This window comes from Erythrolamprus reginae, chromosome 10 (assembly GCF_031021105.1).
Source record: "Erythrolamprus reginae isolate rEryReg1 chromosome 10, rEryReg1.hap1, whole genome shotgun sequence".
Taxonomy (NCBI): Eukaryota; Metazoa; Chordata; class Lepidosauria; order Squamata; family Dipsadidae; genus Erythrolamprus; species Erythrolamprus reginae.
The window spans coordinates 4,417,575-4,430,288 of record NC_091959.1 but is presented as its reverse complement, the minus strand read 5'-3'; the positions used below and the strand labels follow the sequence as shown (position 1 = coordinate 4,430,288).

Genomic DNA, 12,714 nt, shown 5'->3' with positions numbered 1-12,714 from the left:
GTTCCTTTTCTCCTTTCTCTTTCTACTTCTGGTTCTTTCTCTTTCTCCTCCTCCTTTTCCTTCTCTTTCTCCTTCTCTCTCTCTCTCTTTTCCTTTCTCCTCTTTCTCCTCCTCCTCCTTTTTCTCCTCTTTCCCTTTCTCCTCCTCTTTCTCCTTCTCTCTCTTTCCCTTTCTCCTCCTTTTCCTCCTCTTTCTCTTTCTTTCTCTCTCTCTTTCCCTTTCTCCTCCTTCTCTTCCTTTTCCTCCTCTTTCTCCTTCTCTCTCTCTTTTCCTTTCTCCTCTTTCTCCTCCTTCTCCTCCTCCTCCTCTTCCTCCTCTTTCTCCTCTCTCTCTTTCCCTTTCTCCTCCTTCTCCTCCTCTTCCTCCTCTTTCTTCTCTCTCTCTCTTTCCCTTTCTCCTCCTTTTCCTCCTCTTTTTCTTTCTCTCTCTCTTTCCCTTTCTCCTCCTCCTTTTCCTCCTCTTTCTCATTCTCTTTCTCTCTCTGGTTCCCTTTCTCCTCCTCCTCCTCCTCTTTCTCATTCTCTTTTTCTCTCTCTTTCCCCTTCTCCTCCTTCTCCTCCCCATTCCCCACGAGCATTGATTATGTTACCTAGTTGGGTAATGAAATGTCTGCATGTAAACAACCCAGGGAGCGCCAAGGACCCATGGTTCTCCTCCTCCTCCTCCCTCCTTTCTCCCTCCCTCCCATTATGGTTTGTTGAAGGCACCCCCATCTTCTGATTCCATTGAGTGATGCTGTCCTAGGCAGCTAGAACTTGGACCCAGGGCCGAATGGCTCGGACTTCTTGCCGTTGCCCTCTTTCTCAGCTGAGACGCTGAAGATACTCCTCGCCCATCTCCGCTTGTGGTTTTGTTGATAACTGGCATACCTGGGCTCTAAGCCAGAGTTATCCCTGCGCATGAATCGATGCTCTGTTGAAGGGAAATGCTTTGCAAGGCCGTGATGCGAACTTGCTGAATTGGAGGAATGTGCTGGACGGAACGGGTGGGCTTGATTAAAATACGATGGTTTTTGCAAAAACATACCCAGGTCAAAGGTCAGGATTCTTGACCGGCTGTCTCAGATCAGAGTTGGCAGCCTCAAAAGGTCTGAGTGGCACTCGGGTTTGTTTTTAAAAGCAAAAAAGCGATGACAGAAGATGATTATGGGAGGAACTGGGCAGAATTGGCTGCTTTAGGAAAGGAAACCGATGCAGGGAAGGCACAAATAATGGAAGCTTTGTCAGCGCCCTTTCGGAGACAAGCCAGAGAGTTTGCAGCCCTGCTGAGCAGGGAAGTTTTGAGTAGCTGACGGCTGCGTGTTCTGTAGCCTTTGGCTTTTCTGCTGACCAGGAGACGGGCTTCTGGCATGTGGTGAACATTTCATGCATCAGGTGTACGGGAGTGTGTTTCGTAATATCCCTTTCCTTCCGCAGTTAGTCTTTGGCCCATGAGCCTGAATTGCAGAACGAAGCAGAAAGCTACCAGAGTTTGATCTGCTTTGTAAACATTGTGCCTTTGGTTATATGAGCCGGAGACAGCCACAACAGTGGAGATATACAGGTTGTCCTCAACTGAATAGAATAGGGAATATAATAGAAGAATAGAATAGAATAAGGAATAGAATAGAATAAGGAATAGAATAAATAGAATAGAATAAGGAATGGAATAGAATAGTAGAATAGTGTAAGGAATAGAATAAATTAGAATAGAATAGAATAAGAAATGGAATAAATAGAATGGAATGGAATAGAATAGAATAAGGAATAGAATAAGGAATAGAATAAATAGAATAAAATAAGGAATGGAATACAATAGTAGAATAGAATAAGGAATAGAGTAGAGTAGAATAGAATAGAATAGAATAGAATAAGGAATGGAATAAATAGAATATAATGGAATAGAATAGAATTAGGAATAAAATAGAACAGAGTAAGGAATAGAATAAATAGAATAGAATAAGGAGTAGAGTAGAATAGAATAGAATACACATAGCTGAGCTAGGGCAATGACTCGTGTGCCAGCAGATATGGCTCCGCATGCCACCTGTGCCACCCATGCCATAGGTTCACCATCACTAATCTAGCCCCTGCACCACCACCGCTCACAAATTGGGAGCGCAGGAAAGAGGCTGGAATTAAGACAACAGGACTAGAATTTGGGACTAAATCGGATAAAGAAGGCCGAACAGCGCAAAGCAAAATAAACACTTGGCTGGACAGAAGGTAGAGTTCAGTAGCCTGAATTCTACTGTTCAGCATCTGTCACTCAAAGCACCCAGGGATTTTTGGATTATGAAGATTTAAAAGTGGTCCTCGGGTGAAAACAACTCATTTCTTGCAACCAATCTTCGCAACTCAAGAAGATTGAGGGATTTGGGTCAGCGGGTAAAATATATCCAACAAGTACAGACTTCTCTCAGTGGTATTTAATTCTTCAGCATTAGCAAGGTAGATTTGCGGCCGATCCATCTATGCTACGCTGCGACCAAGCCTTGCCAATACATTGTGTTCTTCTCTGACATCTTGGCTACCCAGAGGAGATCCCCCAAAGATTATATCTGCTGATCTCCTGCACTTTTGTGTTGCAATAATAGTTCCCTCTAAGCTGAGCAGTGAGCAATTGCTCACTTAAAAATCATCATCAACTCAGAGTTTTTTAAACCTGCCCAGAAGCCGAGAGGGAAAGAGTGAGAGGGAAGGAGAGAGAGAGGAAGAGAGGAAGAGAGAGAAACAGAAAAAAGAGAGGAAGGAAGAGAGAAAGAAAATCAAAATCTAGTTTGAAACTAGCTCAACTATTTAAGTGGCATTTTGATATTGATAGAGTTTCCCTATTATGAGCTCACTGTTATAGACACACAGTACAGTATTTTATTTTGAAATTCTCAGGCAAAACAGGGTGGGTTTTTAATTTGTTTGTTTGTTTATTTATTTATTTATTTATTTATTTAATATTTCTGTGCCGCCCAGTCCCGAAGGGACTGCCGCTCAGACACTATACTTTTCCGCCCACCCCAAAAAAAAATTAGAGGGAACACTGGTTGCAATAAGGGCTTCCATCAACCCCACTAGGTTTGAGCGAGTTTTGTCCCTGCCCCCTGGGGGCTGAGATGGATGAAAAGAGAATTTATCAGGAAAGACTTCATGAACTCCATCTGTATCGTCTGGAGGACAGAAGGGAAAGTGGGGACATGATGGAAACATTTAAATATGTTCAAGGGTTAAATAAGGTTCAGGAAGAAAGTGTTTTTAATAGGAAAGTGAACACAAGAACAAGGGGACACAATCTGAAGTTAGTTGGGGAAAGATCAGAAGCCATGTGAGAAAATATTATTTTACTGAAAGAGTAATAGATCCTTGGAACATACTTCCAGTAGACGTGGTTGGCCAATCCACAGGAACTGAATTTAAACATGCCTGGGATAAACATATATCCATCCTAAGATAAAATACAGAAAATAATATAAGGGCAGACGAGATGGACCATGAGGTCTTTTTCTGCCGTCAGACTTCTATGTTTCTATGTTTCTAGTTGGGGGAAAAATCAGAAGCAATGTGAGAAAATATGATTTGACTGAAAGAGTAGTAGATGCTTGGAACAAACTTCCAGCAGACGTGGTTGGTAAATCCACAGGAACTGAATTTAAACATGCCTGGGATAAACTTATATCCATCCTAAGATAAAATACAGGAAATAGTACAAGGGCAGACTAGATGGACCATGAGGTCCTTTTCTGCCATCAGTCTTCTATGTTTGTATGTTTCTACGTTTCAATCAACCAATCAACCAACCAATCAATCAATCAATCAATCAATCAATCAATCAAAAGGAAACCCAACCCTCCCTGGCATTTCTCTCCTCTGGTCAACAAACCATCTATCCAATACCAGCTGCTCCTAAGTTGTTTGTTGATCAACCTTAAGCAGAAATGCTTAAGGAGGCCTTGAGGGATCTAGTTCTGGGAGATCATCTTCCACGTTGCATGGAGGATTCCCCGTTTGAGTCATCGCTGCGGAGTGAAAAGCCCCAAGAGAAGAAAGACTGTTGTTTTGGGTCCCTTGAGAACATGACACAATCCTTTAAAGAAAGCCAAAAAAGCCACACTACTTAGCAAACGAGGTGTTGTGTGATGCCTCCACTCCCCAGACCAGTGAGCAACGTACATTATTAGACGCCTGACTTTCTTCGCTCATCCTGTTGCCAAACTGGACGGACAAAGCGAGAGTAGGAGAGCTGGGCTTATCTACTGTTTGATCTGGGCGCCTCCTTGCGAGAAGGCTTGGGTGGAAGTCCACCTGCCCAGGTGTTCTTTACAGGTGGACCACACAACCTCGCTGCTTTCTTCTTGTCGGCTCTTGTTGGGCTGAATGAAAGAGAGCATCCATAGCCAAAATTAAATAGGGTTGAAGGGGGGGAGAGAGGAGGGGGAAGGAGAAAAAGAAAGTGAGGGGGGTAGGGAGGGAAGGAGGAAGAGAGAAAGAGAGAGAAAAGGAGGAAGAGAGAGAGGGGGGAGGGAGGAAGAGAGAGAGAGAGGGAGGGAAGGAGGAAAAGAGAGAGAGAGAGAGAAGGAAGGAGGAAGAGAGAGGGAGGGAAAGAGAAAAAGAGAGAGGGGGGAGGGAGGCAAGGAGGAAAAGAGAAAGAGAGAGAAAAGGAGGAAGAGAGAGAGGGGGAGGGAAGGAGGAAGAGAGAGAGAGAGAGGGAGGGAAGGAGGAAAAAAGAGAGAGAGAGAGAAGGAAGGAGGAAGAGAGAGAGGGAGGGAAGAGGGGGGGGGGAAGGAGGGAGGGAAATAGATATGTATAAATTCACACAGCGGATTGAGAAGTAGGAACAAAGAAATGCTTATTCCCACAATGGTGATTCAGGGTCATCTGTTGAAACCAAATCCAAGTTGGGTGATTGAAGGTCAGCAGATGTTTACCACTAATTATCTAAGGCCTTCTTTTAGTTTCGTATGACATTCCAGTGAACTGGTATGGACGGGTTAGGTGTGGTTGTTGGCTTTCAATCTAAGTTGTGTGTGTGTGGGCTTTTCCCCAGAGACCTGGATGAAGGAGAGCAAAATACACACCGTGGGAAACCATATTTCATCCTTGACCAAAATGGCTTTGGCCTTCTTCTCCTTCCGTTATCTTTTTATTTCCTGCCTGTCAAACAACCTCCTCTCTCCATCTGGACATTTCCCGAGCGTTGTTATAGAGAGTTCAGGTCTTAAAACTTGGCAACTTTTAAAGACTTGTGGATTTCGACTCTCGGGGAGTTGAAATCCACAAGTCCTAAAAGTGGCCAAGTTTCAAGACCTCTGGTGTTTGAGGGAAGAGCTAGCAGAGAAGAGAGCGAGCAGAGAAGCAATGGAGAAAGGTTTATGGTAGACCTCAACAACTAATGTAGATTCTGTGGTTGGAACCTGCTCTGCAGTCTGGGTAGCACACCACAATCTTAAGATCAGAGGACTAACCAGCTCGGGGTGAAATGGGAGGAAGTGAATGAGAGAGAGAGAGAGAGAGAGAAAGAAAGAGAAAGGAAGGAAGGAAGTAAAGAAAGAAAAAGAAGAAGGAAGGAAGGAAAGAAAGAAGGAAGGAAGGAAAGAAAGAAGGAAAAAAAGAAAGAAAGAGGAAAAAAAGAAAGAAAGAGGAAAAAAAGAAAGAAATGAAAAAAAGAAAGAGGAAGGAAGGAAGGAAAGAAACAAAGAAAGAAAAAGGAAGGAAGGAAAGAAGGAAAGAAAGAAAGAAAGAAGGAAGCAAAGAAGGAAAGAAAGAAAGGGGGAGGAAAGAAAGAAAGAAAGAAAAAGGAAGGAAAGAAGAAAAGAAGGAAGGAAGGAAAGAAGGAAAGAAAGAAGGAAGGAAGGAAAGAAGGAAGGGAGGAAGGAAAGAAAAAGAAAGAAAGAAAAAGGAAGGAAAGAAGGAAAGAAAGAAGGAAGGAAAGAGAAAGAAAGAAAGAAAGAAAGAAAGAAAGAAAGAAAGAAAGAAAGAGAGGCTGCCTGGGTCATGTTCACATGTCAATAATTTGGAGATGCATCAGAGGAAGCAAAGGAGACTGTGGGCGTAATAATAGATTTATGTGCTGATTGTATCTTTTTTGGGGTTTTTTGAGGAGGTGCCTTCTAATTTTGGCAACTGTCTGGAGAAGTCCTGGACATGTGTGTGTGAGAGATTTTGGCAATTTTCTGTGATTTTTTTTGCTTCCACCCATGCATGGCACCAAAAAAATCGCCAAAACTTATTATTTATTTATTTATTTATTTATTTATTTATTGGATTTGTATGCCGCCCCTCTCCGCAGACTCGGGGTGGCTAACAACAGCAATAAAACAGCATATCGTAATAATCCAATATTAAAACAGTTAAAAACCCTTATTGTAAAACCAAACATACCTACAGACATACCATGCATAAAATTGTAAAGGCCTAGGGGGAAAGAGTATCTCAGTTCCCCCATGCCTGACGGCAGAGGTGGGTTTTAAGAAGCTTATGAAAGGCAAGGAGGGTGGGGGCAGTTCTAATCTCTGGGGGGGAGTTGGTTCCAGAGGGCCGGGGCCGCCACAGAGAAGGCTCTTCTCACGCGTCTGCAAGTCTTCTTGCAAGATTTGCTTCCTGTGCATGCGCAGAATACAAATCTTGCTCCGGTGCGCACATGCGTCAGTCACCCGGAGTTGTCAAATGGGGCAAAACTCGTTTAACGAATGTTTCACTTAGCGACGTAAATGTTTGGGCTTTGTTGCAATCATAATGTGGGAACTCTGTACTTTCCTTAATCTGGGTTCAGTGCTGATATTTTTCCCTTCTCTTTTTTAATCTCCTTTTGTAGGATGGAAAAGGTTCCAGTTTAACACCACGGAGAAACACATCGCTGTCTACCACGAAGAGGGTTCTTCTTCCGTATTCGTCGGAGCAGAAAACAAACTTTACTATTACAATTTCGAGGACTCCACCACCTTCATGGTGAGGAGAGTTGGAAAAGGGATGTTGGTCACCCAAATCTCAGCACCCCAATTAACATCTGAGAAATACAGGGGTCCCTCTACTTACAAACGTAATTCGTTCCGTGACCTGTAGAAAAGCTTGTAAGAAGCCATTTTCCCCATAGGAATCAGTGTAAAAGCAAATAATGTGTGCGATTGGGGAAACCACAGGGAGGTGGAGGCCCTGTTTCCTTCCAGGAGATTCCTAGAGAGGCCCCACAGAGGCTTCTCCCGGACTTTTCTGGCCCTGTTTCCTCCCAGGTGATTCCTAGAGAGGCCCCATGGAGGCTTCTCCTGGACTTTTCTGGCTCTGTTTCCTCCCAGGAGATTCCTAAAAAGGCCCCACGGAGGCTTCTCCCCACCTTTTCCGGCTGTTTCCTCCCAGGAGATTCCTAGAGAGACCCCACGGAGGCTTCTCCCTGCCTTTTCTGGCCCTGTTTCCTCCCAGGAGATTCCTAGGGAGGCCCCACGGAGGCTTCTCCCCACCTTTTCCGGCCCTGTTTCCTCCCAGGAGATTCCTAGGGAGGCCCCATGGAGGCTTCTCCTCGCCTTTTCCGGCCCTGTTTCCTCCCAGGAGATACCTAGAGAGGCCCCACGGAGGCTTCTCCCTGCTTTTTCCAGTTAGTTTTGGAGGCTCGGGTTTGTAAGTGGAAAACAGTTCTTGAGAAGAGGCAAAAAAATCTTGAATACCCGGTTCTTATCTAGAAAAGTTCGTAAGTAGAGGCATTCTTAGGTAGAGGTACCACTGTAAATGGTCTTAATAAGGTTTTATAAAGCAGTATTCATACATCCCGTGGTTTGGATTCTCATGTTTTGACCACATGAAGGCAATTTGACTTCTGCTTAATAATGTCAACATCCCAATTAACATCCAAGAAATAAATCAAAATCCAAACCTTGGCCTTCTTTCAAGTTCCCATTTATTAACCGAGCCTTGTTGGATAGGAGCTGTAGTAGTCAACCCGATACTAACTTTTCCTACAGTTCTCCACCCTGGTTAAGGTCCATCCCTTGTCCCCAACATCACGTGGACCACTCCAGTTCTCTCAATGTCCACAATCCTCCCCTGTATTTCCGGCTGGTGCTGAACAGAGGATGACCTTGAATCCTCTGGATTCAAATTTGTGGTGGTTAATATATTTCCCTCTCATGCAATCACCCCTCCCCAGTTCCCACAATACTTTTCTACTAATGGCAGGCCAAAGTCTCCAGCTCAAAACAATGGCTTCGGCCTGACACCAGGTTTTAATTTTAGACTTGACGAGTTCTCGAATCCCGCCTTTTCAAGAGGTGGCGGAGTCTGGAAAACACTTCATATCCCCTTGATGATTCTGAGTTGACTTCCCTTTTGCCCCCATCTATGAATCATCTCTTCCCCAGGGACGGATTTAGAAACAGGCAACGTGTTGGCAACTAATTGCCCTGCGACAGGAGAGGGGTTGTTATGTTTCCAACCAGGGTGGAAAGTTTTATTATCTGCCGAGACTGCTAGCCAGAACGAGAGCAGGAGAACAGGCCTAGAAAGTTTAGAACTAAGACACCTTAAACAAGATCTAAATATTGAACACAAGATCATATGCTGCAACGTCCTGTCTGTCGGCAACTATTTCAGCTTCAACCAGAACAACACAAGAGCACACAATAGATTTAAACTTAATATTAATCGCTCCAAACTTGACTGTAAAAAATATGACTTCAGTAACCGAGTTGTCAAAGCGTGGAACTCATTACCGGACTCCATAGTGTCATCCGCAAACCCCCAACACTTTACCCTTAGATTATCTACAGTTGACCTCTCCAGATTCCTAAGAGGTCAGTAAGGGGCGAGTACAAGTGCACTAGAGTGCCTTCCGTCCGCTGTCCTATTGCTCTCCTATATCTCCTATACCTTTCTTCTATTCCTATATTTCTTCTTCTATTCTTTCATTGATATGTTCTCTTCCTATATCTTCTTTTCTATTCTTTCTTAGATACATTTTACTATGAGTATCTCCTCTATAGCCTTCATCATGTATTTTACTATGTGTATATAGATATATACCCACTAAAACCCTCATTGTGTATTGGACAAAATAAATAAATAAATAAATAAATAAATAAATAAATAAATAAATAAATAAATAAATAATAATGAAAGAAAGAAAGAAAGAAAGAAAGAAAGAAAGAAACAAAGTTGGAAAAGGGACCTTGGAGGTCTTCTAGCCCAACCCTCTGCCCAAGCAGGAGACCCTAGACTCGTGATGGCAAGCCTATGGCCCGCATGCCACAGGTGGCACATGGAGCCATATCGGAGGGCACGCTCGACTGTTTCAGCTCCAGCATGCACGCCTGCCCTGGCCAGCTAATTTTCAGCCTTGGGGAAGGCCGTTTTTGCACTCTGGAGGGTTCAGGGAAGCTTCCAGAAGCCCCGGAGTGCCAAAAACAACACAATGGGCAAACCACAAGTGTGCCTTCCAAACTTTTGGTTTGCCCCTTGTGCTGTTTTTGGCACTTTTAGGAAGATTCCCGGAACCCTCCAGAGTGCAAAAAACAGCACAACGGCAAACCGGAAGTGCGTTTTTCCAAATTTCCGATTTGCCCATTTGGGCATTTTTTTCCCACCTGCCAGGCTTCAGAAAGGCCTGTGCGAATGCGTGGGGGGCTTCTGGTTAGGGCCTTTGTGACTCTGTGTGAGATTTTATGTTATGAGCCGCCCCGAGTCTTCGGAGAGGGGCAGCATACAAATTTAATAAATTGTTATTGTTATTGTTATTGTTATTGTTATTGTTGTTGTTGTTATTGTTATTATTATTATAAAAACCGGGAATGAAATAATTTCTTCTCCATTTCTCTTTTCGTATAGGAGCGTTTTGATGTAGATATATCCAGGTCCATGTGTGAAAATCCCGTAAGTTTGTATTAATAGTTTAGTCCTTCCTTCTTTCCTTCTTTCCTTCTTTCCTTCTTTCCTTCTTTCCTTCTTTCCTTCTTTCCTTCTTTCCTTCTTTCCTTCTTTCCTTCTTTCCTTCTTTCCTTCTTTCCTTCTTTCCTTCTTTCCTTCTTTCCTTCTTTCCTTCTTTCCTTCTTTCCTTCTTTCCTTCTTTCCTTCCTTCCCTTCCTTCCCTTTCCTCCTTCCTTTCCTTCCTTCCTTCCTTCCTTCCTTCCTTCCCCTCTCTCTCCCTGTCACCCTATCTCCCTGTTTCCCTCCCTCCTTTCCCTTCCTCCTCCTCTTCTTCTTTCTCCTCCTCCTTCCTTTTTCTCCCCTTCATCCTTTCCTCATTTTTTTTCTCCAGGAAGAAGCCGTCAATTATCTCACCTACATCGGGACGTACCAGGGCAGAGTGTTGATTTGTGGCACCAACGCCTGCAGACCAACCTGCTGGAACATGGTATGCCCCATGGTTGGGTGGTCTCCTTCCCTTTTGGTGCAACCTGTGAGAAAGTTGGCGAGAGGGAGATTTGGGGGGGATTTCACCTTTGGTCTCCTTTTCTGCAGGTCGACGGGCAGAAAGAGCCAGGAATCGATGCCCAGAGCGTAGCACCTTTCGGCCTCGATAAAAACTCCCTTGTCCTCATCGATGGTGAGTCTAATGAAATCGGTGTCAAGGTTCCAGGTAGCCTCCGAACTAAAACAGAGTGCAAGTCAAAGAACTCCTCAAAGTTCCAATTTATTCCCATTTTATTTATATTTATATTGTATTGCTGTTATGTTGGGAGCCGCCCCGAGTCTTCGGAGACGGGCGGCACACAAATCTAATTTTTTATTATTATTATTATTATTATTATTATTATTATTATTATTATTATTATTCCCCTTCTTATTTCTGGAAGCCAAGTGCCCTCTTGCAGGGTAGTGCCCTCCTCTTTGGAAGGCTGGTTGTAAATATTTCTCATTGCACAATCCCCCACGATGGAATCCCCAGGGGAAGTGACAGGTCTTCTTTTGTGAGAACTCTTTTGGGAATCGGTTGGGCGAGACGTTTCTGCTTTCGGTTTCTTCCTCATCTTCTTCCTTGTCTTCTAGGCAACGTCATCTATTCGACTATCCGGAAAAATCAATACAATGGACGGATCCCTCGTTTTCGGAGGATCCGGGGAGCCCCAGAACTTTACACCAGTGACACAGTCATGAACAGTAAGTTTTGCACTTCTGGAAGAGAAGAGCATCAAAATACAATGGTACCTCTACCTAAGAAGGCCTCTACTTACGAACTTTTCTAAATAAGAACCGGGTGTTCAAGATTTTTTTGCCTGTTCTCAAGAACCATTTTCCACTTGCAAACCCGAGCCTCCGGAACTGTAATTGGAAAAGAAAAGGAGAAGCCTCCGTGGGGCCTCTCTAGGAATCTCCTGGAAGGAAACAGGGCAGGAAAAAGTGGTGAGAAGCCTCCGTGGGGCCTCTCTAGGAATCTCCTGGGAGGAAATAAGGCAGGAAAAGGTGGGGAGAAGCCTCCGTGGGGCCTCTTTAGGAATCTCCTGGGAGGAAATAAGGCAGGAAAAGGTGGGGAGAAGCCTCCGTGGGGCCTCTCTGGGAATCTCCTGGGAGGAAACAGGGCCTCCACCCTCCCTGTGGTTTCCCCCATCGCACACATTATTTGACTTTACATTGATTCCTATGGGAAAAATTGCTTCTTCTTACAAACCTTTCTACTTAAGAACCTGGTCACAGAACAAATCAAGTTCGTAAGTAGAGGTACCACTGTACCTTATTCCACCAGGCTCGAAATACTGGAATTAGACAATTTATAACTACGGCGCCTCCGATCTGATCTAAACATAGTTCGTAAAATCATCTACCAAAACATCCTTCCTGTTAATGACTACTTCACCTTCAACCTCAGCAATACATGAGCACATGACAGATTCAAACTCAATGTCAACCGCTCCAAATTCAAGTGGTCAATGCCTGGAATACAGTACCCGACTCTGTGGTTTCTTCCCCAACCCCAAAATCTTTAACCTTTAACTGTCTACAGTTGACCTCTCCCTGTTTCTAAGAGGTGTGCATAAGCGAACCATTGCGCCCACCGTCCTTGTCGTATTGTCCTCTTTTATCCTTACCTTTTACTTACATTTATACAAACTACTACTATCCGATACATCAGTGTTTCCCAACCTTGGCAACTTGAAGCTATTTGGACTTCAACTCCCAGAATTCCCAAGCCAGCATTCACTGACTGGGGAATTCTGGGAGTTGAAGTCCAGATACCTTCAAGTTGCCAAGGTTGGGAAACACTGCTATACATGTTTGACAGATAAATAAATAAGTGAAAAATAAAATAGAAGATGAGCTTGGGGATTATGGGGAAACGCTCAAAACAAACACAACTGCAGGAGTTTGATGGAACCGGAAAAAGCCATCCAGGTGTCTCCTGTGTAATTAACGTCATGGAGGATGAGTTCTCCAAGGTTGGGAGAATCTCTGATGATGAGTCTCCGGTGATTCAAGGTTCCTTCCCCAAGTCCCTCTGGAGGACTTTTCCGTTCCCATCTCAGGAGGCCTTTCCAAACTGAACAGAAGTGACTGACTGGGTTTCCCTACCCGCTGGCGCTCCTCTATTTACTTACTTGACCTTTAAGCCCTGATGTAACAGAGCCCAAAGGGCACCTTCCATGCACAGAAGGGAGTAGAGGTTTGGAGCTGAAGGATCTGCCCTCAGTTCACCGCTTTCATTCTAATCTCTATAACTGTCTATACCTCTATAACTGCCTGGTTTGGTTCTGCAACCCAACAAGACCGACACAGACTTTAGAGGATAATCAGAGCTACAGAAAAAACAATTGCTGCCAACCTGCCT

At 44.1% G+C, this 12,714-nt stretch overlaps 1 protein-coding gene across 1 annotated transcript in view; it reads left to right on the top strand.

Moving 5' to 3' along the window:
• Nucleotides 1–12,714, top strand: part of SEMA7A (semaphorin 7A (JohnMiltonHagen blood group)) — a 48,153-nt gene that overhangs the window by 22,699 nt on the left and 12,740 nt on the right. Inside the window, exons 2-6 of the mRNA XM_070762626.1 lie at nt 6,784–6,917; nt 9,780–9,824; nt 10,210–10,305; nt 10,413–10,497; nt 10,941–11,051. Coding sequence (XP_070618727.1) covers nt 6,784–6,917; nt 9,780–9,824; nt 10,210–10,305; nt 10,413–10,497; nt 10,941–11,051 — 471 coding nt within the window. The remainder of the gene's footprint in view (nt 1–6,783; nt 6,918–9,779; nt 9,825–10,209; nt 10,306–10,412; nt 10,498–10,940; nt 11,052–12,714) is intronic.